The following is a 27,979-nucleotide window of genomic DNA, read 5'->3' as shown; positions in this document are numbered from 1 at the left end:
CATGAAAACCTCACTCATGAGCAATGTTTCAAGGCAAACAATATGCTCAGACAAATTAAGGGATCAAACTTAGGGCTGACAGAATCTCACACTAAGGTCAATCCCTTAATTTATGTTCATGCACACACGGGACATGAGAAATTCTCACTAAGTACCATGGACCCAGTCAGGTACTTGTATCCCTGATGCCATTCAGCGGTAGTTACACCTTTTGCTAAAGTGATTTTGCCTTACTCAAGCCAGACAAGTTGGATTTTGCTCTTAGTCTGGCTCCCTTCATTAGTATATGCATTGTTTTGCCTACCAGAGGTACTCCATCTCTTCTCACACACCAGGAGCTATGACCTTCTGATTAAGAGCCTGGACTGCCTGTCAGCCAGGGACCTAACCCTGTCTCCAAGACTTTCCCGTGTGGCTGCCAGGAAGAGAAACGGAGTTCCACGTGTTTTTTAGAAATGTCAAGGCTGAACTCCCTTAGGTGAAGTCACAGGAAACTGCAGCAACTTTGAGAGCCAAGTCCGTCATATCTGCATCTCAGTTGTTTGATTCTAAAGGCAATGCAGGATAATAGGCTGAACTTGTCTGGAAAGCCCCAGCATCCTGATATTCCAAAGATTTTGCAATGCCAAATTCCACTGCTCCAACAGCTATTCTTCTACACCCACAAAGCCCTCAAGTCTGTCTCTCCCTATTAAGAAAGTTTAATAACACCAAGTTTACAAGCACTCCATTAGCATGTCCACAGCTAAATTTATTGCTGCAGAGATTTACAATGGATATTGTCCATTTTTGGGGAAATCTTCCAAGAAAATTTGACCAAGACACAGTTTGTTGCAACGCACTAATACAATTAGCAATAAGTGTTATTGCCATAATTTTAAAGAGCTCCATCTTTTATTAAAGATTACATCTCTACACTCTGGCTTAGTGGGCAAGCTGCTAACACTCAGAAAGAAAAGAGATGCTGCCAAGTTTAAAAAGACAAATGTTCCGGGATTCTCTTCAAGATTTCATCAGCTGCAGAAGCAAGAAGCCTCCTAGGCATGCATTTGTCAGGCAGCATGTACACCCCTCAGGTGTGCTCAGGAGCACAGCACAGCCACACTCCCCAGCATTAGCCAAGATATTTGCATTAAATTGAAACTATTTAAATGGATTCTTGAGAAATGGAAGTGTTAAACACTAATCAGTCCAAGTACCTAACAGTACTGGAAGCAACTGCTACATAGAAACCAACCCCAGGAAAGTGTGAACTCTTCCACATTAAACACCCTCCTGTTTTGTTTTTTTTTCCTTAATACCCTGGAATAGCTGAAAGCAGTAGGATCTGTCTCTGCTCTCCCCTCCAACCAGCAAGCAAGGCTAACAACCATATATTCTTCCCAGCCAGCCTCCATCATTGCTTAGCTTTGTAAGCCCTCATTTTGCTGACTTGTGCATTTTATCCTCCTTCCCATCAGGACACAGACAACAGAGGCACTAAAAAAAGGCACGTGCACAACCAAACACCTTTTGCTTTCACTTCCCCAGAGGTGAAAAGTGACTTAGTTCAGCTCTAATTCTAGCAGGGCAATGGTATCAAAGGTCTTAAAGAAATGAGATGTTTCAAGTATCCAGAGGAAAGGTAGCTTGGATGCAGGAGCAGCTTGGCTATTCTGTTGCACTCAGGATCACACAAGATATATTTGTCTATGTTCAAGCAGCAGAGAAACTGGTACTGAGCATCTCCCACTTCAATTCCCAAGCAGAACAAGTACTATGAATGACCACTCATTTTTTAACTTATCTACAATTGCCCAAAGTTAATTTCATGTAAGTTTTAACATAACATAAAACAACTAAGGTTTTTCCACCAACTTCATGTGGAAAAAATGAGCACACAAAGAAAGTCTTCAAATGAATTAACCAGCCTGAGTACTGGGAATACAATATAGGAATCAATTTTGCTCAGCAAAGCTGGAGGGGGACGAGTGGGAATCCATGAGGAAATGCTAAAACAAAACATATGGCACCAAGACTGAATCCTAAACACTCCATTTAGAGCTCAGGCAGTTCTATTTTGTACAGTGTAACATTTTTCTTGAATGGATTTTAAATATCAGGCGTGTGAAACTGGCTGCAGCCAGCACACAGGCACCACAGCTAGCTATGAACACCACGCTCCAAAAAAAACCCCAACCCCTAAAGCTGTCATTGGACAAGAGCCTCCCATTCCAGCCTGGTTTTTACATCCAAAGACCCCAATTGCTCCTGCTCAGCACCTCCAGGCTGCTCTTTTTCAACAGCCATGATTTCTCAGCACAAGACTCCTACACAAGCACCAGACAGATTACCATGGACATCTTGATAAAATTTGGGAGCGCAGATACCTTAATTCTAAGAAGTTCCTCTCTACCCACAAAAAAAAGTTCTCCCACACAGGGCTGGGATAAACACAGATAGAAATCTAATTTTCAGCCCCAAAAGATCAACATGATCACATGCAAAACCCAACTCCAAAGCTACTTGAACCACAGTCATTAAAAAAACTAATCATTCCTAAAATGGTGACTTCAATTTTCAATTTAGCCTTGATTTCTGATGGGATAAGAAACTCCCACCACATCTGTTCATGCAGCCTGCACTGTCCTCATCGCTGCAAAGGAATCTGTCAGGGGAGAGAGGGCACAGGAACAGAGCCTGGGAGCACTCCCACCACTAATTTATCTCCTGTTTCTGGCATGGGCTGTTTGTAGCAAAGGGGATGCTCCTAAATCAAACATCCACAGTCAGCAGGGCTCTAATCTTTCCAAAAAAGTAGCAAAAGGAGAATGACCCAGTTCCAAGCAACTTCACTCCCGCTACCAGCATTTCCAAGAGGAATTATGAGATCCAGGGGAACCTGAATGTGTGAGTATCTGATCAGCACAAGCAGCATGAGGTCGAATTTTTTTCAGGCTTCAAAAAGAAGACTGCAGTAATTTATATGCAATCCATGCTCAGAAGATCAACCACCTTCAAAACCACGACACAGACTATATTCTGCTTTTAGATAAAAATTGCAGCATCTCCAAAGGCCCTATTCACCTGCAGAACTCCTGCTACTCTGGGGGTACATTTCACTGAAATGCTTTTTAAATTGCTTCCTCTACCCCACCTGCATTTTATCCTTTTTTAAAAATGAAATCAGGTTCTCATCTGATCGAAGTTCCTTGATTCAGTGTACCAGAAGTTATTTAAGCCTAAGGAGGCTACTCAGCAGTTATTAACATTAACCAAGCATAATCAACATGGATTTTAATCCACACCTTTATAATGGCATGAGTCATCCCCAGTGCTGAGTAATCCTTTTTTATTTATATATTGTATTAGCCAGAATCAGGGGAGCACTTTTACAGTAGAGGTTCTCTTTGCAGGTAGGAAACTTGCTTTTTCTATTCCTGCACTTGAGTGGTATGGAACCATCCACATCCAATAAAAGCTACATATGGCTATTTTCAGGCAAAAACAAATTAAAGTACAAGTACAAATTAAAGAACTGGACTACAAACACATTTCCATTATTCCAAAAAACAGCTGAGCTGGTAATCTCAAAATTTACTCTAAATTTTAAGACTAATGTTTTGGTTTTTTTTTTCATCAGGAAACAAGTTAAATCCTTTAAAAGCACCGGTGCAAGGTTCATCTCTTTCCACACCAGAGCGTCTCTTAGTTCCGTGCTGAAGAACCTTTACAGCTCTTCAATTATAAGGAGAGCTAAAAAAAAAAAAAAAAAAAAAAACTCAACCAAAAAACCCTTGAGGTTTACAGGAGACATGAAGCAGGAGGCAAGGCAGTCCAGCTCAGTTAACACAGTGACATTTTGTCCCACAAATCATATACGTGCTAGGAAACTTGCGTCACATCTCCATCCAGGCCGCTGGCAGACACAGCAGTGTTTGAAACGAGTAAAGGGGGGGCAGGGGACAGGAAAGTTAAAAAGAGAAACCATATGTTTGCAATATACACATCTCAGTGTACACTCCATCACATGCCAAAATGCCAACACAACCCTTCAGTGAGCAGGCGACATCCAGAAACTCAGTTTGCAGAGGGACAGGGAAAAGATAAAGAAGAAATTAAACACTTTTTCCAGATTTCTCCCCAAGATCTGTCAGTTAACACGAGACAACACATCTCTGTGTGTCTCCCAGGACTCCGAGGCTGTGGGATGTGTGTCTCCAGCAGCAAGTTCTCCCAAGAGCAGAAGTGTATTTACATTCCCTTTTGTTCCAGCCCACCCCGCTCCCCAGCTACAAAGAGATATTCGCTCCTTGATTACTCAGGTCCAAATCCTTGCTTTTGCCACCAAAACACACCCCTTTGCAGGCTCTCAAAAGAAAAGGAAGGATTTCCTATGAAAAATTCAGTTCTCTTTCCCCAGGAAACTGGTGGCATGTTCTCCCCCTTCCTCCCCACACCTGTATCTCCTGCTCCTCAGGGAGGCTGAACATCCTCCTCCCCAGGGCACATTTTCCAGAGATTTAAAGGGTTGGTCTGTAGGATTACATCTTCCTTGTCTTTACAGGGAGCTGGTCTCCTTCCTAAAGCACTGCTGCTCCCTCTGAGCAGAGGGAGAGGACAAAGCCTGATCCCACAGAGCAAAAGGGATTTCCAGAAGGATTTCCCCCTCTCCACAGCTTTAGTTCCTTCCTACTTTTAAACAATGCTAAGAATTTAATCTCTTAAAACAGCATTTTCACAAACTCGCCCACCCTCAACAGAAAACAAGCCTCCCCACGAGGCAGAGTGGAAAGCCTGGGCATGACAGTCCTACGTCATCCAAAAAACTTCAAATAAAAGCACTCCACAAAGATTACCCAAAGAATTAATCTCCTTCCTAAAACCCTTTGGCCGGGAGCCTGCCCTGCCACTCTCCTGCTTCATTCCGAGTCTCTGGAGGGCTAGACGGGAGGCAACGACCTTAGAGTCACCTGTGGCACCACCTCTGATGTGTCACACACTCGCCCTAGAGCAATATATCCCTCAAACACACCCCGACAAAATGGTCGAGACAGCCAATAAATCAGTACAGCGGGAGGCCTTTGGTAACTGGGCAGTTTAACGCCAAGAGAGAGTGAAGAAGGGGAAAAAAAATAATTTAATAGAGAGAGCAAGGACTGGGGCCTCGAGCTGAAAACAATGAATGAAAACGCACGGCAGCAGCAAAATCCCAGGGTAAAAGGCTCGTTCGGCAGCTCTACCAAACCCTCCGTGCAGGGACCAAAGCAGCGCGGGGCTCCGAAACTGCTGAGAGGTGTGATCGCCCCAGAATGAACCGGGCTGCCCTGGAAGGAGAGAGTCCACGCAAGCTCTGGAGTTCACTCCCGCCGACCACCTCAAGCCCAGCACATCCCAGACCACACCGTGATGGGAAGCAAAGCCCCCCAAAGCGGATCCCGTCCCACTCACGCCGACACCAGGAGACACAGACCCTGCCCAGGGAGCGAGCAGAGGCCAGGGAGGAGCCCCCCCCTGCCAGGGGGGCATCCCCGCGACCACCACAATCCTCTCCTGGGATGGGGCAGACCCACATCCCCTCCCGTGGGCCCCACACACAGATGAGGAGGGGCAGCAGCCTCAGCAGAGGGGTCCCACAGATCCTCACACCCCTCAGAGAACCCCGCAAGGCGGGGGGACAGATCCTCTCACATCCTTCCTACATACGTGGCTGGAGGAGGGGGGGTGGTCACACAGTCCCAGTCCGTGACGGGGTGTGTGCGGCGGGACCCTTCCAGCTGAGGGGCACCCCAAACCCTCACACCCCTCAGAGTGGGGGGACAGACACCCCCCTCAGCTGAGGGGTCCCCCAGACCTTCCCACAGCGTGGGGGAACGGATCCTCTCACACCCTCACATGGCTGAGGGAGGGGGAAGCCTCACAGTCCCAGACCTTTGCGCGGTGTGTGACAGGATCCCCCTCAGCCGAGGGGGATCGGAGCCCCGCTTCCCTCAGCGGGCTCACAACCCCACATCTGAGGGGCACCCTGTACCTCCCCAAACCCCAATGACCGCTCACCGATGACCTCCTGCAGCTCGTAGTCATCCTTGTTGATGGACCAGGGCAGCGCGCTGGGCTCCTCGGCCATGGCCGCGCCGCGCCCGCCGCCCTCCGCGCCGCGAGGGGGAGCGTCCCCGAGGGGCGAGGGAGCGGAGAGGAGGCGCTGCGGTGTCCCGGCTGTCCCCGAACCACGGCCGAGTCCGAGCCCCCTCCTCCTCCGCCTCCTCCTCCTCTCCCGCCGCTACCGCCGGCCCAACTCCGGCCACCGCCACCTCCTGCACCTGCCCATGCCCGGAGCGCTAACGTCACCCGCGTGCGCCCCGCCCGCCACGGCGGGGCGCCGCCCGCCGCCATCTTGAGCGTGGCGTGGCGACACCCCGCCCGCCGCCAGAAGGCGACTACGCCACGGTTTTCTCGGTTATCACGACCGGCCTTAGGGAACGGGCCGGTAAGGGATGACTGCAAAGCGAAGGACGGAGGAGGAGCCCCTAAGGAAAGGGCGGGGATGCCACACACAAGATGGCGGCTGAGAACATCGTCCCCGCCCTCAGGCACAGGGCGGGAGCGGGTGCCGGTTTAAGAGCAGCGAGGGCAACGATTGGCTGCCCGCTGCCGGACCCGCTGCTCCTATTGGTCGAGCGGCTGTCAATCATGTGCTGGCGTTTCCCGGGTCCCTGTGCCCGAGGGGCCGGGCCCCGCTCATGCCGTGAGGGGATCCGGAGCCTGCGGGCAGGAGCGGGGCCCGGCCCGGGCGCTGCAGGGATGCACATTCCGTGTTTAAAAATAGTGTGTGGGTGTGAGGGATCAGGAGGCCTGGTATGCTCGCAGCCCCCGAGGATGGGCAATTCTCTGCTCTACGCTGCAGTTCCAGCGTTCGTGGATATGTCCGACGCTCTCATGGAGATGTCCTGCATGCTCATCCTATGGTTTAACGCTCCACACCCGGGGCTTTTTTATCTGGATGCACTCTGGTGGTGATCGAGGAAAAGAAATTGAAATTTAAGAGTGAGGAATACCAGGCTGAGTGGCACCATGCACTCACGAAGGCTGATGTTGCTCTCTAATATATATACAGTTAAATGGTTTGTAGTTTGAGGATTATTTGCTTTCCCTAACATGAAAAGAGATAAAACAGCATCTCACTATTGCAATGCAAGACCGTAACCATCAGGAGAACCGACTTGGAATCTGACAATCACGTTTTATCCTTTGCTGATCACTGTTCTTGTGGCTTGATGTCAGGCCCTTCTGTGGGTCAAAGAACATCAGTTACATGTATTTTTAGTTTATTAGGACAAATTCCTGAGATGCCTCTGGTGAACCAGGCTTTGTGGAGGGCCACTGCCAAAGGCATGGTCTGACCGCAGTGCTTTCACTCGTGCTCTAATGCAGGACACCAGCTCCTTCCTTTACTCTTTTTTGTCTTTACAAAAGCCCCACAGCCCCGTCTCGCTCGCTGCTGTACAGGCACTCCACAGCTCTGTCATAAGGCAGAACCTCCGACTGAAAAGCTGTTTGTTTTCCTGCTTGTCTGTGTTAAACATTCCCCTGCTGAGCCATTTTTAATATTTGCTAAATATGCCTTAATTGCTGCTCGGAACCGTCTCTGTGATCTTTTAACCATGTTATAGAAGGAGTTTATATAGCAATTAAAAACAGGTTTTACCCCAGAGCAGGCACCCGGGTAGCCAGTGTCATATTTCTGATAGCTAACAGCATGGTAAAAATGGATCTGAGCCAGGCACCAACTACAAAAAGAGGCTTATACACTTAATTTTACCACATGTTTTTAAATTCAGAACCATCTTTTGGATTCTCTTATTCTGGACTGAAAATCCTCTCCCTGAAGGCAATAGTAAAACTCTTTACTGCTTTAGACCACTGGAGTAGGATTAGGTCCACAATGTGCCTTGTTCTTTAAGAATAACCACAGGCTTTGATCAAAATTAAAATTTAAAATGTTCACTGGCAAGATCACTAGTGGCCACGTGAGCATAGAGAGATGAGGGCTACATTTTAGTTTTCCAGTTCTGCCATGAAAAATGCATTTCCATATTTTTAAACCCAGATCTCTCATTGACTAATAGTCTCCAGGTCTCATAAATTTGGCATTATTTTTTTTCATGAACTCAGCATTTTGAGTCTCTTAAAATTCAGAAATTGCTGTTGCACTCATTCATTTAGTGGGTTGTTCCAAACTGAATCTGCTGAGGGATGAAAACATGGAGCTGGATTCCAAAAAGCTTTTATTCCTTAGCCAGCTTCAGACCTCCAAGCAGCACCTTCTCTTCTTTCATCACTTCTGCTCATCCTCTTTTTCCTGATTTGCTGAATTTTGCCTGTCTCATGTAGGCTGTGAGCTCCTCAGGGCAGAGGCAATACCTCTGTTTATAAAAGGGCTGTGAAGTGGTGCTGCTGAATCAAGTGCTCTTTTGTAATAACAAGAAATTTTAGTGGAAATATGAAGTGGAAAAGCAGCTTCCTGCTGTATCCACCTCCAATCTGGACCGGGCTTTAGGGGAGACTGAGAAGTGGAAAAACTTCAGATGTCTTTCAGGTGGAAAGGCTGCAGCCTGAGAAAAAAAAATCCCTGAGGGAAAAAAAAAAAAAATTCCAGAGCTGGATTTCCTGCATTTTTTTGACTTCCAGTAAAACACCATGGATCAGGGCAGGCAGGGCCCTCCTCCTCCATCAATTCTGCAGCAGAATGGAGGCTTTCTCCTGGCTCCTGCATTTCACTGATATCCCGGGGCTGGTGTTCCACTGCCAAAGCCTTGGCACACCAGGCACACAAGGCATGCTCACACAAAATGCTCCCCTTCTCGTAAGGCACATGGTTTCCTGCCTTTCTAGGCCAATTACTTATTGTTTCAGTGAAACTTACTGGCACTGTCCAGCTCTTAGCTTGGTTTTTCCATCCATGTAATATTGTAAAAATGATGTTTAATAGCCAGGTTGGTTTTCGATGCTCAGCACACAGGCATTGCTACCTTTAGTACCTGGAAGGGGTCCTTGATGGGTTTTCCCAGCAGGTCAAGGAAGGTGATTCTGCCCCTCTGCTGCAGTCTGGTGGGACCCCACCTGCAGAGCTGCATCCAGCTCCAGGGTCCCAGCACAGGAAGGACGTGGAGCTGTTGGAGCGAATCCAGAGGAGACCACAAAGATGCTGGAGCAGCTCTGCTGTAAGAAAAAAGGGAACAAGCTTTTTAGCAGGGCCTGTTGCATTAGCACAGGGGCAATGACTTTAAACTGAAGGGCTGCCAGTTTGGATGAGATATCAGAAAGAAGTTTTTTATCATAAGGGTGGTGAGGCACTGGCACAGGCTGCCCAGAGAGGTGGTGATGCCCTGTTCCTGCAAAATATTAAAGGTCAGGTTGGATGGGGCTCTGAACAACCTGGTCTGGTTGAAGGTGTCCTTGGTCATTGCAGAGAGGTTGGGCTGGATGTCCTTTAAAGGTCCCTTCCAACCCAAACTATTTTATGATTCTATGATCATCATCACAACTGTGAACATAAACTAACTTCATTTATGCCTGGCTCACAGAAAACTAATTTAAACTCCAGTTTGTGTATTGAAATCTGCTCTGCAGATTTCATCTTTCTAGTCATGTAGCCTCTCAGATATATAATTTCCTTCTTGTCAGAGTTTAAGCCAAAGTTGCTCTTTCAGCACAGCCATGCAGAGACATTTGCTGTCACAGTTCAGCGGTGTTCGGGCCGTGGCGTTTGTTGCCGTGTTTATGGTTTAAGGCTCTTTAAGGCACCATAAACTTCTGTGTGTAAGTGCAGCGGTCCCCAGGGCTGGTGCAAACAATGGCAGTTAATGTGCCTGTGGAGCTGCCTGGTACAGGCCTGGGCTGAGGGAAGCCCATCAATGCCTGTTTTATTGCCTTCGGAGCTGGACAAGCCCATGTCCTCCAGCAGAATGCCTGACCTTGTTCCACTGCAGAATTTGCCTGCTGTTCTCTCTTCATGGAAACACTTCCAGGTTTATTGAAGGGACCTTACTCTATCAAACTGCAGCTGATTACTTAACTAAGTACAAGGCAGTTTCCTCTCCAACAAACAAAAGCAGGCACTGTACTTGATCTCCAGGGGTTTCTGCTGGCAGCTTTGCTTTGGAGAAATGATGTGAAGACCCTGCAGTAGAGGAAGGAGCAGTGATTTCAAACCCTCCAACTGGAGCAAGCTTTTAATAATAGTTGTTTTCAAACCACAAACTAAATTCCAGTCTAAACCACACCAGCAGGTTTTCCTAAGTGATCTCGTGTGCTACCCTGTATCTCCACCCCGTCACAGAGCCATTTTAAATTCAGCTCTGAGGTCACTTTGAAGTCAAGTAGCTGAAGGCCCAGTTTTAACAGGTGAATTCTGGTTCTCACAGGGTGTTTACTGAAACCAGCTTTTGCTCTGCAAACAAGTTTTTTTTTTTCTTACTTGTTTCTTCTAAGTTTATGATTTTTTTTTTTTTTTTTTTTTAGCATATAAGTTGAAAGCCATTTAACCCTCTCTGTAACAAATTAAAGCTTTGCCGCCTCCTTCCAATCTAATCTAAAATCAATGCTAGGCTTGAGAAATAATTATAACAAGATCTTGATTAGCACATACCTGAAGCACCATTTAATAATCAGCCCTTGCTCTGCTCTGGTTTACAATGATGCTGTCTTAATACTTCTTTGTCTTTACAGAAGCCAGTGAAAGACACTTCACATGCCTGTACCTCTCTTCACCCTGGGAATGTCACAGCTTCTGAGGACAGAAAGGTTTTCCCACCACCCTCTTCTGTGGAGGGTAAATCTCCATCATAAAGCATTTTTTAAGCAGCTGACCAGGACAGGGATGAGAATGTGTTTCAGAGCTTTTTCCCTGGTTCCTGAAAGTGCAAAATAAGCCTGGTGGAAGCAGCCAGACCCTGAAGGACAAGTGGATACATCTGGCCTGACCCTTCTGCAGCTGACGAAGGGTGGCCAAGGACTGAAATACACTGTTTGTATTTAAGACCATTTTGACATATTATAATTCAGCAAAACTCTTCTGGAAAAAACTCAGTCTGGGCATAATCCCTGACAGACCCTCAGAAGGAGATTGAAGTACCCGGGGACACATGGGACTTGTCTGCTGCCACAGCAAGTGGCAGGGAGGGTTGGCCATGGCAGGACTGAGTACAGAAAGCAGCTTTTGGAGGTGCTCCCAGGTGGTACAGTATGGATATTCTCTCAGATGGGAGTGCTTGGATCCAATTTACAGCTGTCAGACTTGGAAGAAATCAAATAAAACTTCTTTTGTAATGTTACAGTGAAGTAAGAGGAGTTCTCTTAAAAGGCAATGAGAAAAGAAACCCTAGGAAGAGAAAGATAGGATTGAATAAGATTCCATTCATTTCTTGCCATCTGAGAATAAAATTTGTGAGGAAATACTGTCCTTATCCTTATAAATGGCCAATATCTTCTCAAACACAGCAAAGCGGAGAGCAGGCAAGGTTTATGGTTCACATTAGCAGATTCTAGTGACATGAGTTTACAATAATGGTCTAATAGTTCAGTGTAACAGTGACTCATGGCTTATTACTGTGGTGATAGGAATGTAAAGAGATCTCATTTAAAAAATATATATTTGGATAGTTCACATCCTTTCCTCCCTACTCATGAATTCCTGTGCCATTGACTGCTAGCTGCTAAAAATAGGATCCTTTTTGTGTATCTAAAGGAAAACCTAGAATCAGAGAGACAGTGGGAGGGGACCAAGGTCCTTCCACACAAGGCCTTCAGATAATATTTGTAATGAAATCCCTCTGAGAGTGCAGGAATGTTTTTAAAAGATGGGAACAATCTCAGAAGGTATCTGGAAAGAAGAAGGAGAGGAATTAATGAATCACAGCAGTTCCCAGCTTTGGTATTTTGCACCATAGGGGTGGGAGGTACAGGACCAAGCTGCAGCTTTGTCTTGGAGAAGCTGTTCTACTTCAGCAGCAGGAAACTCCAGGGAACAGCCCAGGAACAGCCCTGTGGGCTGATGCAGAGCCACAAGAGGAGACTCACTAGTAGTCATTTGAAGTTGTACAAGTCCCTTAAGGACAGCAGCAGGAAAGAGGATCTGGGAAGACATGAGAAAGGTATCTGCAAACAAAATGGATTATCACCACCACCCCTTCAAAAAAGAAAAAAACCCACGTGGCACCTCAGAAACAAACTGCTGAAGTGTGAAATCATGCAGCAGGCAAAGCTGTCACAGAGAATCAGAAATTTATTTAATAGACACAAATTGACTGCTGCATGATTTGTACAGATTGCTGCTTGCTGAGAGGGAGAGAGAGCCACAGCTCTGGAGAGCTGAGTGCAGGCAATGCCTGGCAAAAGGTGCGGAAAGAAAAAATTTTGTCGTTGGTAATTGTACGTGTACTGAATGCTTCCTCTTCGGTAGGGAACAATTAAAATCGATGGCAGGATACAAGGTAACAAAAGGAAGTGACTGATCAATATGCATGTCTTGGAGCTGAAGACAAGCCCGTCTGCCAAGAGCAGCATGCTGATGAGGCGAGATTCTGAGAGGGAAGCTGAAAAGCTTCCACTCCTGATGCTCAAAAACACAACACAGCTGAGCAGATGCCAGGTGCAGTGCTAGGAGAGAGGTGAGGGCACCACGGAGTCTAGAGAATAACTGTTAGGAAAAGCAGGGAATATTAATTTTAAGACTAAATAGATTTAAAGTAAAAAATGTGATGCTTCTCTATCTTTCTAAAGATCTCAAAAGCCCTTTACTGATATTGAAAAATTATGGTCTTTACATACCTGTGCAAGGTTTTAGAGATACTGAGACAGTGATATTTTAAGGCCAATGTCCAGTTTATTCCTTGGCTCAAAGCACTTGAAATCTCATTTCCCTGTATATTTCACTGGGTGGGTCTCTGTCAAGTGCTACCAAAAATCAAACACTAAATCTTTCATGATTCAGTAGTTTTAAATTTGTCACCCAGATTTCTGAATACTTTTGAAAATGTTGCTGTAAAGCCAACTAGAGGCTCTACCATGGCCCCAGTGGGACAGGGAAGAGCACATGGAACTCCAGGTTTGCTTTCCCAGTTTTCCCCCTCCTGAGTTATGGTATTTGTTTCTGAGGCACCAGCCTCAGAAATGGCACATGAGCAGTTAAACACCTCAGGTCTTGCAGCTCATACATCTCATTCTGCTGATACAGACAGAAGGTGGGCACAGCTGAAGATCAGAGCCAGAAAAATGCTGCAAAAACTTTGTGAAATTTCACTTCATGGTAACCCCACATTTGCCTGAACATATTGCCCATGAATTCCTGACTAGCATCCTAAACAGTAGATAAAGACCTATTTTATCACCTCATGACTTTGATTTCATTAAGAAACCACAGAAGATTGGTAGCATTGAGCCTCCATGTTCTCACTGGGCTTGAAGCAAGGGTTCTCCTCATGGTCCTGCATCATATCACCCACTGCCTCCTCTGCAAAGCCCTCCTGCTCTCTTGGCACAGGTGAATAAGCAGCCACTCCCCTGAGGAGCCAGCAGGACCCAGTGCATCTTTCCCTGGAGGCTGGCACCCAACCAGACACTGCTTTACTCTTCCCTTGTGGGAATGCATGGAAGGACTGAGAGCAAAATCTGTCTGGTCAGGGATGGTTTGGACTGTTGAGAAAACACTGGCATTTTCCTCCCAGTGCCTCTGTGCTCCCAGCCATCTGCCACCTGCCTCCTCACTGGGGGTTCTCTGTATTTGCTGGGAAGAGGAGGCTTGGAAGCACAGGATGGAACAGCTGTGCTGTCCTTGGGCTCAGCTGGACACACTGCACATTGTCCTGCTCTCCAAGGCAGTGGGAAAGTGTGTGGAAACAGGAGGAAAAAGTTCCAAGCAACCTTTTATAGAAAGCCATAGTTAAGATACGTTCATTTCATCCTTCCAGTCCAGCCCTGCCAAAACCTACCCTAAGCAAGACTAGGAATTGGGAAAATGGGAATCAAAACCCCTCCACTGGCTGTGAGGCAGGAGAAACTCCATGAGCAGTTGATGTAGCCTTCATGCTCTGAACTGCAGGGATGCATCCCCTGCCTTTGTGGAAACAATCTACCCAGCTGAGATGGAAGGATCAGGATGGGCGAGGACAGCCCCAACCTCTGCCATGGCATGAGCAGCTTTATAATGGGAACAGGATGAGGGAAAGGCACTGCTAAGCTGGGTTCTGCTGCAGAACAGAAAATGCATTGTTAGTAAATCAGACTTTGGAACTGCTTAAGATTAACACAGCTTCAATTAATTAACCTTTCACAGCACAACACAGCCCCAGAGTGAGTACAACACTATTCAGTCCCCTGACTGCAGATTTTGTTGCAAAATAAACAAGTTTTTCCAGGGCTGGGCTTGATAGTGCTGATCAAGAGGTTGGGTTGGGTTCAAAGTCATCTCGAAGTCCTAGTGGGGATACGAAAATGGTTGTAACACCTAGAGAAAATTACCTTTAGCAAAATATTTGTACACAGCACATGTTGTAAAGCCCCAAATGGTGTGACAGAGGTGCTCTTTAATAAATTCTATGAGCGTGTTTCCCAGCAGTGTGAACCTTGTGGGGTTTGGTTTTTATTGCCTTATTAAAATCTGTTTCCAGGATGCTCAAGTAACATTTTTCCAGCTATTTTTTATGCATAATTACTCTTTCTTCCCTATGCTAATTTTATTCCTGTAAATGTGCCCTCTGGACCAAGCAGTGCCTCCCCCCTGGTAACACAACTCTTGACACATTGGTGAAAATGAAGGATGGAATTTGATCCAGTGAGGTCAATACTTGACCTCTCACCCTTTCTTTCTGAAGCTGAGAACATTCTGCAGCAGTTTCACCAGGTAAATGCTGTCCTCCAGTAAATGAAGAAATGGCACCAACATTCTTCCACCAAAGTAAAACAGAGGACTGGGAATAGTTCTTCAGCACAAGGAGAATGAGAGCTGGAAAAGAGCCACTGCTGCTGGACTCCTCAACCCCCCTGAATCGGAGCTCAGGCTCAAATACAGGCAAGAATCATTAACTGCTCCAAACCACAGAACAGGGCAGTGTGTAAAGCTGCACTGGGAGTGATGGGATACCAGCACTTCCAGGGAATGGGACCGTCCTGGCAGGCTGCTCTTGCCAGCAGTTTCCATCTAGAATAATCCATGCAGGGATGGTTTCCATACTGCTGTCCATATGTTCATAGTAGCCATAGCAGACACACGACTTCATATGCTTTATATGGCCCTGCAAGTGGCTTAGGGTATGGCCCCTCCCATGGGGAAGAGCAGCTCGGGCTCGACCTCCAGGAATTCCTTCACTTCTGTGATGCAGTGATCCTTCATCTTCTCCTGTGCAGGGCCTTGGCCTGACAGCTGCTGGGTTCCTGAGTTACTTCCCTGGCTTGGACTGACTGCAAGCCAAAGGAAATAAAACTGGCAGAATCCCCCGGATGGCTGCCCTGTCATAATCCCTGCTGGGGCCTCCAGAAAGGGTGTGGACCAGGAGCAGCATCCCAACAGAGCCCTGGCTCCATCCCCTCCAGCCTGATGGGCACCAGGGCTGAAGAAATCCAGGATGGCAACACAGATCACTAAACAAAAAATGAGACCTGGAGAGGAACCACATGTCTGAAGTACAATTCCTTGATACATTTTTCTCCTGGCAGGACGTAACTCTATTTCTCTCTCTCCCAGGCACAGCCAATCATCCCCTCTGATGAAGTTACTTAACCAAAACATGAAAAGAAAATAACTACCCCATATCATTCCTCACTTAAAATTCATTTTGAGACACAGTTTTGTTCTTCTATACCCAGAAAGCAGATTCAGCCTGCTGGATTTTCATCCTTTATTTTAAAAGGTTTTCAGAAGTAGCAAAAGTTTGGATTTTTGAGGAGAAAAACAGAAACATTGTCTATTTTCAGAATGCCTATAAAAACACATGCTTTCCCCCTTTGTATCAGGACACAAAATTATTATAAATATATACGTCTGTATATAAAAATAAATGATTTGGCACTAACAAATTCAACTAAGACACTTTCAATGAGGGACAGAAACAAAATAAACCCTGTAACATCACAATTTTATAAATCCCTTTTTTAAAGATGTCCAAAAATTTCCACCTTCCACTGAACATGAAAGAGGGGAGGAGCACCCAAAATGCCACTGAAATGGGCAAATGGTTCACAACAACTACATTCTGCACCATTTAAAATGTCACACTTCAAGTTATTGTGACAATGCAGATATGAAAGTGTCAGAAGTGCATAAACTCTGGGGTTTACATAGAAAAAGATACATATTTAAAGCATATTTTATGTTTCTTTACCCCAAAATAATTATTTTAGCCTATAACATAAATAGTAACTTGTAATAAAGCAACAGCCTCATAACAGTAAGACCTTCCCAGCATCCAAGCCAAGCAGAGAGAAGGGCCAGGGCACCACAAGCAGGGTGGTAACAAGATCCCAACATCTTTCACCACTAACTGGAATACGGCATTTATCTATTTGAACTCAAAAAATTTAGAAATTCAGCTCCTCTGTTTGCTTTCCCTTCCAGAACCAGCACTTTCCCTGTTGGGTGATCACCAAATCATCTACTACAAACCTCATCATTTTTCCTGCTGTTACTTTCCCATCATATACAACACACCAAGTCCCAAACCATCAGGATTCTGAAGACACCGCACAAGGCTCAAGCTGCCAAAATTCTCGCTGGTTTTGGTGTACCTTGCTCAGAAGAGGGAGCAAGGGGAAGAGGAGGAGAACCCACTTGTGGTTTTTCCATGTCAGTGCCGTGTCTCCCCATCCCACCCGCATTCCCTCGCAGGGTGCAGCGTGGGCCATGGCCTCCCTCTAGCGTTCACAGCATGGGCTCCTCTGCCTCAGCTCCCCTGAACGAGCCACCAGAGCCCTTCCAGCTCTCCAGGCAGGAGGAATCTGGTTCGGTCCTGTGAGTAATGACCCATAATTGATGTTTATAGGCTCTCCAGAGTATGAGAATTCACTGAGCCCCCGGAGCGCCTGGGGATCAAGCAGCCTCCTGAACCTCTTCTGTAATTAACATTTAACGATTATGCAGAAAGCCCGAGGCAAGCAGCTGTCTCCACTTCTGCAGGAGAGGCCCCAAGGCAATAAAACAAACTATTCAGAAACCCCTCATCAGCTTAACTTTTCCTCCTCCCGTGCCCACAGACTTCTCACTTGTTCTAGCAAGACAGGAAGGTGCAAATGTCACCTTGGCACGATGGCAGCAGTTACTGTTGCAGAAGAAACACCCAGCTCCTGGCTCTATCCAAAAATGGCTCCTGCTGCCAACATGATGTGCGTGAATGAGCTTCACCATGCTCAGGTCAAGGGCTGCTGCTGTCAGCCGGGAGGAACCAGCAGCAGCACCTGGACAGGATTTGGCAGCATCCCTGCTAAGGGTTCATTCACTGGCAGGGAGTGTGAGGGAGGGGGCAGGAGCCCATTTCTGTCTCAGTCCTAGTAATGCTTTAAAACAAAGCTAAAATTGAAAAAATAAAATCACATCCAGATGCAACCTTAAAAAGGTAAACTAGTAAAACATTAAGCTGTAAAATCAACATTAGTCAGTGGCTGAAGTAATGAACAAAGGGGCAGAGTTCAAGCAACTGCAGACACATAAACAAGATTCATCTCTTCCCCAATTTAAAAAGTCAATATTTACTGTAAATCTGTTTAATACACCAATGGATTGCTTTAAACACTCCTTTGGGTAGAACTCCTGACCTCCACCCTGGAGCACTGATGAGATCCAGTAGTCACAGGCAGGATTCAAGGCCAAGTCTAACAAGCAGAGCAGTCTCGACATTGCTCCGAGCCTTAGTCACAGAAATACAGTAATTATTGTGGCAGTTAATTAAATTAGGCTCTTTCCTATTAATGTAACATTCACTTCCATATTTTAAACAGCCCAAATGTCAATTTAATACACTCCTTATTCAGTGTTTAGCCCTGTGCCTTTGAGGCATCCCAAAAGCTGCTGTGTTTTGGAAGGTTTTTAGAAGTGAAAGAATTTGAGATCTGGACCCACGGATGTGCAGACCTTGGTCAAGTCAATGAGCAACAGCAGCCCCTGATTTGTGCAGTAAGGACTGTCACTGAAAAGATGTATTTTAAGACTCTGAATTTCTCCCGAAGGAGAAGTAAAAATTTAGTAATATCTGGGAATATTAAATGCTGGTATAAGGTCACTGAATCAAATGTGACCTGAATAGATACAGACCTGTCCAATATGGTAAATCTCCCACAAGTCTCGATGTTACTGTTTAGAACACTGACAAAACCTGCAGTTTGAGGCTTTGAGGTCTTGCTAATTCTTACAACAGAATCTTCCTGTATCAGACACTCTTTAGATGTGTATTTTCAGTATTTTTAGTGAAAGTGACTACTCAATAAATGCTGGATGCTGCTGCTCACTGACTTAACCCGGAACACCCACACAGTTGCTTTATTTCCCCTCATAGCTGTGAAGAAGTGCTGGAGAGAGTTCTTTGTTCCCAATCTCAGGCTCCAAGCAAGGATCCAGGTTCTGAAGTGGTGGAAGAGCCTGTGTCAAGGACACCCCTGGTCCGAAGGCACATCCAGGACAGGTTACAAGAGCACCCAGCTCTCAGGACTTTGCATCAGGGCAGCATGAGGGATTTTGCCAGTCTCGTCCAGAACCATTTTTTGGTGCAAGGATTGGTGTAGTCACAAATGGTAATGAACCGTAAGATACTCGGAAACTCGTTCTTCATGGATTTGTACTTGACCGGAATCAGCCGTTTGTGACGAGCACCTAAAGAGAGGCCACACAGAGAGGGTTACACAGAGCCACAGGCAGAGCCCACATCCATTCCCTCCCCACCACAGCAGGCACATCACAACACCCAGGTGTGCTCCTGATTGAGCATCATCTGATTATACTGCAACCAGCTCTCACTCTGGAGAGCAAGTCTCTGAGTCCTGATTTACTCAGGCTGCAGATGTTCCCCAGTGAATCCCCCTGCTAACATGGACTGCTGGTTTTGAGACACCATGAGGTGAAAACTTGAAGGAGCAGCTCTTCTACAGAGCAGCTTCTCCCCTTGTAGCTCTCCACCTGCCACCACCTGCACTGTGCCCAGCACAAGTGATGACACTGAGACCAGGATGAGGCAAATAACCAAGATTTCATAACTGCAGCAGATGCTGGAGTAATCCATGGAGCTCCCAGAGCCTGCCACCAAACCCTTTTGTGCATTACTAACACCCCAAACAAACAGGAAACGCTGTGACTTCTCTAAGCCTGTTACTTCCACCTGCGTTCTCACTGGCAGAGCTCAGGGCATGCCATGCAGATGGAACTTCTTTTCCTGTTCTAATGGAAGGTGTGATGCCCACGAAAAACTGGTGAAGAACTAAAAGGACTTTTCTACAAATCTTGATGACTGGGGGCTGTACAAAATCCTGGGAGTGTTCAATGGATTAACTGATATCATGTGAAATTAATGTGTCAAGGAAGATGAAGTGAATTCCTGTCTCTGCCACCAGCTTCCAGTCTAACCTCTGACATGTCCTTTATAAAGGCACGTCAGATGCCTGATCTAGAAAAGAGGCTTTATATCCAGATACTCTTCCCAGTTCTACATAGCCTCCATACTATTAGGCTGGGCTGCACTTACTCCCCAGCAACACAGACAACTGTAGAATGACTACTGGCTAGAAAAGAGCAATCACAACAGACTTGGCAAAAGTAAATTGGTGGCTTTTCAATTCAGAACAAAATATGTAAAAAATTTACCAGCCTAAGTTGAACATTCATCCCATATTTTGTTTACCTATCCACAATACTCAAGGATCCCTGCAAGAATCATAAAATGGAATGGGTTGGGTTGGAAGAGGCCCTGAAGATCATCCAGTTCCAACCCCCCTGCTATGGGCAGGGACACCTTCTAGACCAAGTTACTCAGAGGCCCACCTAGCCTGAACTTGAAATCTGCATGTTCATTAGTTGTCACCTAATTCCCAGCTTTACTCACATCCTGGATTTATTATACTACTTGTCTCTTTAGCAGCAATTTTTCCTGTGGATCTGGAAGCCCTTCACAAGCCTGACATGCAGCTCTGACATTTCTGGAGCAGGCAGCATTATCCCACTGACAGCTGGAGCAGTGCAGCACAGGCAGCTTCTTGCTCGTGGGGAAGGTAAAAAGCAGGGCAAGGGACTCAGCCCAAGCCCCTGCCTGCACAACCAGATTATGAAGCCTCTGTTAGTTCTAGTGGTACAGTGCCCACTGACCTCAGCTGAGGGTTTAGATGTCACTATAATAAAAGGATTATGTGCAGCTGTAAATGGGATATTGGTGTGATCTTACCTGGGGAAAGACTAAGAGCAAATTTTGTCTGGAAATCACATTCGTCGCTTTCCAGGTAGTCATCTGAAACAACAACCACCATCCTTCGACACCTGGAGATTAAACAGGGGGGGAGAAAAATAAAATGTCAAATGAGATGGTTTTCATTCCCACAAGCAGAAGCATGTACTGCTCTGAATTGCTCCAGTGGAGAAGGACCTGTCTGTGTTCCAGCAGGAATTAACTGCAGAGCAGGAACAACTGACAGACACATAGTGTTGTTACACAGAAAAACTTGATTACAGATATACACTTATGTACCAAAAAATGAGGAAACAGTGAAGTCCAGACTGTCTGTGCAACCTTTATGTGATCCTGTGTCTTTATATGACACACAAGGCAAAGAAAAGCAATTGAACATAAGCAGCATCACCACAGTGGCACCTTCCTCATGAACACAATGAAGTGACACACTGGGGAAAGCCTGAATCGTCCACCTTGAGCCAAGATCATAAAGCAAACCCCATTAAGACATTCTTGTGGATTTTTGCTGTTTCACTGGCACCACGCTGCAGACATCACTGTAAAATGAATGTGATGTTCCACTACACTCACAGCTGGCCCCAACAGCCACGGTTCACTTACCTCCTCTCTATAAGTTCTCCGCTGATGGACCACACGCAGGCTCCTGGCAAGACATCCCGATCAAATACACAGAGCTTCAGTTTGAACTCTGTCTGCTCCAGCTCCCTGATCATCTCCTGGACAAACTGGAGGTCTTTCTGACAGTAGCAGATGAAGGCATCGAATATCTCTGTTCCACTCCCTGAAACCATTAAAAATGTAGCTGTCATCTTCTACTATAAATGAAGTTCACTCCTGTAGTGAGCTTTCAAGAGCTCCCACAGACTTTAACTCAGAGAATCGTGAGTCTGACAGAAAAGCTCTGGCCAAACTTGCAAAGGTAATTTAGCCTTTTATTAGATGAGCTGCCCTTCAGCCCAAACTCCTGTCCTTAACAGGGCTGGCAGGAGGCAACACTCATCAGTGCCCTGGCTGCTTTCACTGGCCAGGCTGTTCACACACAACCATGTTGCCTGGGAGGGGTTAGGGAAAGGAGCTGAGGTGCAGACAGGCAAAATCTGTGAAGGCAGTAACATCCAGCTACAGGGAGTCTGGGTGGAGCTGGAGGGAGCAGAGTACCCCAGGGGATGCAAATCAGAGCCCTGACACTCTGGGATTTCACTGAGAGTTTCATATCTATAATATCCTTGTGGCTCTGGGTCCTTTTTCCCTAGTTCAGGTCACAGAGATTCAAACTTCCCAAGCAAAACAGCATTCAGCAATATCCTGCCATCTGCTGTCAACGGAGCTGTGGGGTGAACCTTGAAATTTGGAACCTGTCATTTTTATGCCTAAGATGTCAAACCTGGGTACCTGAAGTCATATCCTAATGGGTCTGTTTTCCAATTACATTAATGGCTGGCAGCTCTTGTTTATTTAACAGTTATCCAAATACTAAAGTGCTGCATTTTAAGGGCAATGTTTCTCATAATTAAGTGCCTTAGTACTGCTGGATAGTTTCCAACTGTGTTAGTTTTTTTCCATATCGATGTCACTACAGATATATTCAATTTTTTATGCCAGTTAAAGCCTACCACAGTGAAAAAATAGGTCAGGCTCTAAAAACTGCTGAGGAAAGTATCAACCCAGCAGGCAGATTCAGCCCAAGAAGCATCCAGTGAGGCAGAAGGGGAATGTCTGCCAGGTCAGTCAAACTGAAGGTACTGCTGCAGGGGCACAATGCTAACTTGGGGGTCACATCAGGCAAAGCTGCCATGTACAAACACCAGAATATTGCTCTGTGGACATTTGGGGGTGGTTAGTGAAGTGCACACATGCAGCAAAGGCGGCCACTCATTGGCCAGCACACACGTGCACACACCTGGTTGCACATGCAGGGCTGCACACACAGAACCCATTTCCTCTCTCCACCCACTGCACACCCAGTCCTATTCAAACCCACTTCCTTTTTCACTCAAGGTGGTTCCACCTGCCAAAGACAGGGCAGGGAAATCACCTCTGACACCATTCCCCCTGGGCTCCAACCCCTTGAGCTTTCAGCAGCTGCTGCTCTGGGCCAGGCTGGGCTAAGGGACATATTTCTGTGAAGTCTCCTCCCACCTGTGTCCAGTGGCTCTCTGCCAGCCTGTTCCTGGGTGAAGTGTTTCCCAGGGTTGCTTTCCCTCTCTGCTCTAACAATCAGGAAAAATGAAGAAAACATTCTGGCCTGGGGTATGTAAAGTTGTGGGAATGATGAAAACAAACAGCTTTTCTGCACTTCCCATGGGGAAGGTGATTCCAACAGGAGGTATCAGGCTGTGGTCTTAGGGTATCAGGCAGGGGCTCTTACCATATGGATCATCCTTGATGGTGATGCCCATCAGTTCCGACGTCTTCGGCACGCTGCTGTCCACTGCTGGCACTTGGAGAGGCTGGTTGGCCTCTTCCTGCTTCCTCTGCAAGTACTTCTTACAGTCCTCCTCTGCAAAAACACACAACCAGGGCAAGAGGCTCCTGTGATGTGGGTTTACACTGCTGGAGGTCATTAAAACAGGAATAGCTATTTCATGGATCAGGGATGCTGGAGGGGAACCCCCTATCAGATTTTTTCAATATGTAGAATTTCTCTCACCTCTCTCTGAACGTCTTGATGCTGCCTTCATCACCTCCTCTAGCAATTAATTCCTGAAAATCACTCTTGATATTTTAAGAAGTACTTTCTTTTACTTGTTTTATTTTTCCTCCTCCCCTTACCTCTACTATGTCCCAGTACATCTTTAATACCAGGAATAAGGTACAGAGAGGTCCCAACTCTGCTATCTGCTCTCACTGTTCTGCATTTTGGAATATTTGAAATCACAAAATAGCTGGGGAGGTTTTCATGGTGTCAGTCTTTCTGCCCATGTAAAAAAAACATAAGACAAGACAAAATGGCCTCCAGCTGCACCAGGGTTGGGGGTTTAGATTGGATATTAGGGAACAATTCTTCACTGGAAGGTGGTCAGGCATTGGAACAGTCTGCCCAGGGCAGTGGTGGAGTCAGCATCCCTGGAGGCATCTAAAAGATGTATAGATGTGGCCCTTGGGTTTAGAGGTGGCCTTGGCAGTGCTGGGTTAATGATCCTGTAGGTCTTTTCCAACCTTAGCAATTCTCTGCAGACACACAAGAGCTGATTCACACCCCAGCCTTTGCCAGCCAGGACAACTGCAGGTGGCAGTGACTATCCACACTCACCACATACAGCAGGACCACGTAAAATTTTAAGGAGCCCCTGAAGCAGCTTTTATGTTGTGCAACAGGAATAGGGATCCTCTTATCCCAAGCAGAGTAGACATGAACCCCACCTTGAGATAACTGAAGGACAAAGACCTGTCATAGTCACTCCTGTGAACTTCCCAATCAGGTCAGTGATGGGCACAGATCTCGGTTCAAAAATAAATCATAAATCTAAATGTGAGGCCTTTGGAGAACCAGCAAGAAACTCTGCAGCCTCTGCTACTCTGTAATTACAGAAGAACTGAAAGTAAAAGGAGATTTGAAAACAGGAATTATGAAAAAGATGAAACTCCATAGAGACTCTGCTTTTACTTAAAATTTAAAAAAAACCAAACCAACAAGTGTTAATCAGTACTGATGAGCAGGCAAAGCTGACTGGTGCAAGAGCAGAGTAAAGGATCCCTTGGAAGTGCAGGATGGTGGTGGGAGCCCAGTGAGTCCTTCTGTACCACAACCTGGCACAAGCAGGTCTGCAGGAGCCCCAGCTTGAGCCCCCATCCCTGCTTCTATCTCAGCTTTGCATCTTGTTACTGGATTATCTCCAATCTAATGAGACTCAGATCTGATCAAAGCTTTTCCTGAGGCTGAGGCATTCCCAATCTGCCTTTCTCCTCCCCTCAGCCTCCCCAGTCCTGCAGAGGGGAGAATCAGCCACATTCTTTACCAGCAAGAAGGTTCAGATTTCACATCTTTCCTCACTAAAGCTCTATCTGAGGTCCCACCTCCCTGCCAGCTGCCTGTTGCATGAGGTGTGTCAGATAAGTCAGTATCTTTGAAATCATGATTAAAGTCACTTTGAAGTTGCCAACGGGTTCAGCAGTCTCAGAGGGAGGACTGGCACACAGCCACCACCTCAAGTGTGCCTTGATTCCCTTGGGAGCCAGTTTCACAATCCAAAATACTGCTGAATAGGCAAGAAGAGGCAATTATTTAACAGCATTGCACAGTACTCAATATAGAAATGTTAGTTTTCAGTGTATTTGTTCTAAGTCCTCACTCCTTGCCTCTGATTTGGGATGGATCAGTCCCCAGCTGGAAACAGCACCTGATTGTACAGGTTAATGAGAGTGAACAAGGATCAGGGATGACTTTGGGACCATAAAGTGAAACTCCTCCAAGCTGTCCTCCTCCACCAAGCACCTAACTAGGCTTTACATGCCTCTGGCAGTCAAACAGGAATTGGAAAAAAACAGAATAGAAACATGAAATCTAAAGCACAAAATCGGTAGCATGATGAAAACACGGAGAAAACAGATCCAGGAACTGTCAGGCAGGAAAGCAGCACTTTTGTAACAGGTCAGGGAAGAAACAAAAATCACCGTGTTTCAGCAGGAAAGAGCACAAATGTATCAAAGCAAAAAGATTCACCTCCCTGAAGATTATTCTACAGAGAAATAAACTGCTTAGGAAGATCACAGTTAGAGCAAAGCTGCTGGGACATCAATACTGATATGTTCTGATTCTGAGATGGATCCCACTGAAGAAGTTCCAGTGATACACAAAGATTCCTGGCATCAGGAATACCGTGCACAAGAGTACATGAAAACTTTTCCTTTTTCTCCTTTCCATTCCAAGGAAATATCCACCTTTGTAAATATCTCTGACTTCTGCAAGAGCTCCCAGCAACAGGTCACAGCCTCTCAGTGCAGTTCTCAGCCAAAAATCATAAAAGAGGAACAGTCACACTGGTCAGGCCCCAAGCTTCATCCTGTCTCAAGCACTGCACAAAACCAGGTGTCCAGGGGAGAACATAAGAATAAAAAGCTTACAGAGATAGTTCCCTAATATATATATATATATATATGTATGCATTTCCCTAAAATCTATCTTTTACATATAATCTACAATCTATTTTTATAATCTATCTTTTGGACTGTTCACAGTTGAAGAATTTCCTGAGCCACAGAGAGTATTTCTGTTGAACAGCCCTTAGTGGGCCCCTCTTCCAAGAATTTACCTGTCTCCTCTTATCAGCATGACCCAGCTCTGGGTAAAACTTGTGATTTCCTGCAGCCCAGGCTCTTCCCACTCTTTCTGCTGGAGTCTATTCCAGCTCTGACAAAGCCCATCCACCACTCTCCTTTCCAGTGGGACAGACAGGTCCTGAGCTCAGGGCCAGAACCAGCCTGGGTGATCCCAAGGTTTTTGTGAAGCCCCAAATCTCCTGCACAGCTGGAAGCTCCCCCGAATTTGTTAGGAACCTCTGATAAGCAGATCACAAAGCACACTGATGCTTTTGTCCTTCCCAAAACCTGGCCTTCAGACTGTCATCTTAAGTAGGAAGAACCACAGGACCAAAGGGAAGTCCTCCATTGCTTTTTGGTCAGGCTTTCAACAGAGATGGATTTCTACATCTTCCTTTATCTCCACGAGTAACAGGAAGTGACATTTATTACTTCCTCCTTGCTAACTCAGTAAGCTCTATTATACAACACAGGTCTTCAGGGAATTCTCTGGCTTTGGAAATACTTTGGCAAAAAATTTCCCCTTCTGATGATAGCTGGGTTTCCTCTGAATTTCTCTGACCACAAAGAATACAAAGAGCCCAAAAAGAAGAAGATATCCAAACAGCACAAGGACCTTCATTCTTCTCATTGACCTACCTCAATTTTTTCAGTCTGCATGGAATTTTTTTCCCTGACATTATCCAGTTCCACATATCCCTCATCTCCCCCAACAAACATCTTCCTATCACACTATACCCACACATCATCATTTTCACACTGTCTCCTGGCTAACCTGGCTAAGAGCATCTTTCAACACACAGAAACTTTTTAATTGAAGGTTTGGGATAAGATAGGGCTTTAGGTTACTTTGCAGGGCTCATGGTTAGCAGAAACACAGCACACGTCTCTCCTGGAAGCCAGGTGAGACTTCTGTGAATCACTGACTGGTTTGGGTTGGAAGGGACCTTACAGGTCATCTCATTCCATCCCCTGCCATGGGCAGGGACACCTTCCACCATCCCAGGCTGCTCCAAGCCCCTTCCAACCTGGCCTTGGACACTTCCAGGGATGGAGCAGCCACAGCTTCTCTGGGAACCTGTGCCAGGGCCTCAGCATCCTCACAGGGAAGAATTTCTTCCCAATAGCTAATCTAATATCCAATCTAAATCTCTCTTTTAATTTAAAACCATTATCACCCTCTACCCATGCAACAAGTCCCTCTCTCTCCTTTTATAAGCCCCCTTTAGGCGCTGGAAGGGGCTCTAAGGTCTCCCCGGAGCCTTCTCTTGTTCAGGCTGAACACCCCCAGCTCTCTCAGCCTGTCTCCACGGCACAGGTGCTCCAGCCTTCGGAGCATCCGACAACAAAGAGGATGTCACTCCATCATCTGGAAAGGGCTTTTCTTCTCGAGCGGGATTTTTTCTTAACCTCACCTCCGCGGACAGAGCAGCGAAGAGCGACACGAACAGCAAAGACCAACACGAGGAGCAAGGACCAACACGAAGAGCAAGGACCGATATGAACAGAAAGACCAACACGAACAGCATCCCCTCCCTCCCCAGGCATCAAGGAAGGGATTCCCCAGGTTCTCCGGGATTCCCCGGGCGACCCCGGCTCTCCCCGTTCCCAGCGCCTCACCCACGCTGCCGGCCAGGTCCGTCAGGACATCGTCGCGGCCCAAGCGGCGCAGCACAGCGAGGAGCTGCCCCACGGTGGCCCCGCCGGGGCAGCGTCCCGGCCATTCCTCCAGCAGCGTGGCCGTGGGGTCGGGCAGCCTCTCCAGCCGCCGGATCTCCAGGAAGCTGCAGCCCAGCGCCTCCGCCAGCGCCGTCCAGTCCGCGGCCGCGGCCGCCCGCGGGTTGAGGTAGAGGCCGAGGCGGCGGCGGACGCCGTAGTTGAGCGCTACCATGGGCACGGCGTGCAGGTCCGGCGGGACGGGGCTGGGGCTGGGGCCGGCGATGGGGTCCGCTGGGGCCGTGGCCATGGCGGGCCGCGCTCCCAACTTCCCCTTCCCGGCACTTTCGCTTCGCGGCTCGCCCCGCCTCTGCGCCGCCCCCGCTCGGCCCGCCCGCCCTCCCCCGGCGAGCGGGGCCGCACGGCTCGGCCTCGGGACAGCTCGGCCTGCAGGAGCAGGGCAGTGATGCTTCCCTGAACAGCCCTTGGTAGGCCCCTCTTCCAAGAATTTACCTGTCTCCTCTTATCGGCGTGACCCAGCTCAGGGTAAAACTTGTGGTTTCCTGCAGCCCAGGCTCTTCCCACTCTTTCTGCTGGAGACTGTTCCAGCTCTGATAAAGCCCATCCACAACACTCCCTTCCAGTGGGAC

General features: G+C 46.8%; 2 protein-coding genes and 1 long non-coding RNA gene across 3 annotated transcripts in view; 1 reads left to right on the top strand and 2 right to left on the bottom strand.

Annotated features, from left to right (window-relative positions):
• OXSR1 (oxidative stress responsive kinase 1) overlaps positions 1-6,580 on the bottom strand; it is an 88,304-nt gene extending 81,724 nt beyond the window's left edge. Inside the window, exon 1 of the mRNA XM_053977226.1 lies at positions 6,037-6,580. Within this exon, the coding sequence (XP_053833201.1) occupies positions 6,037-6,106 (70 nt within the window). The 5' untranslated portion in view covers positions 6,107-6,580. The remainder of the gene's footprint in view (positions 1-6,036) is intronic.
• Positions 6,581-6,694: 114 nt separating this feature from the next.
• LOC128807128 (uncharacterized) lies at positions 6,695-14,592 on the top strand. Its single transcript, XR_008437057.1, has 2 exons — positions 6,695-7,100; positions 10,708-14,592. It is a non-coding gene; the product is annotated as an uncharacterized LOC128807128 (long non-coding RNA).
• Positions 14,593-15,858: 1,266 nt separating this feature from the next.
• MYD88 (MYD88 innate immune signal transduction adaptor) lies at positions 15,859-27,680 on the bottom strand. The gene is made up of 5 exons (XM_053993731.1): positions 27,294-27,680; positions 22,783-22,914; positions 21,015-21,195; positions 20,391-20,482; positions 15,859-18,832 (listed from the first exon to the last, which is right to left on the bottom strand). The coding sequence occupies exons 1-5, from the start codon at positions 27,637-27,639 to the stop codon at positions 18,678-18,680; spliced, it is 906 nt and encodes a 301-aa protein (XP_053849706.1). The 5' UTR covers positions 27,640-27,680; the 3' UTR covers positions 15,859-18,677.
• Between the last annotated feature and the right edge of the window lie 299 nt (positions 27,681-27,979).

This window comes from Vidua macroura, chromosome 1, assembly GCF_024509145.1.
Source record: "Vidua macroura isolate BioBank_ID:100142 chromosome 1, ASM2450914v1, whole genome shotgun sequence".
Lineage (NCBI taxonomy): Eukaryota > Metazoa > Chordata > Aves > Passeriformes > Viduidae > Vidua > Vidua macroura.
This window is presented reverse-complemented; position numbering and strand designations above follow the sequence as displayed.

Coding starts and splice junctions, on each gene's coding strand:
- MYD88 (XM_053993731.1), bottom strand. CDS start 27,639: ATGGCCACGGCCCCAGCGGACCCCATCGCCGGCCCCAGCCCCAGCCCC. Junction 20,483..21,014: donor GGAGAACTTATAGAGAGGAG/GTAAGTGAACCG, acceptor TTTAATCTCCAG/GTGTCGAAGGATGGTGGTTG. Junction 18,833..20,390: donor TGCTCTTAGTCTTTCCCCAG/GTAAGATCACAC, acceptor GCCTCTCTTTAG/GTGCTCGTCACAAACGGCTG.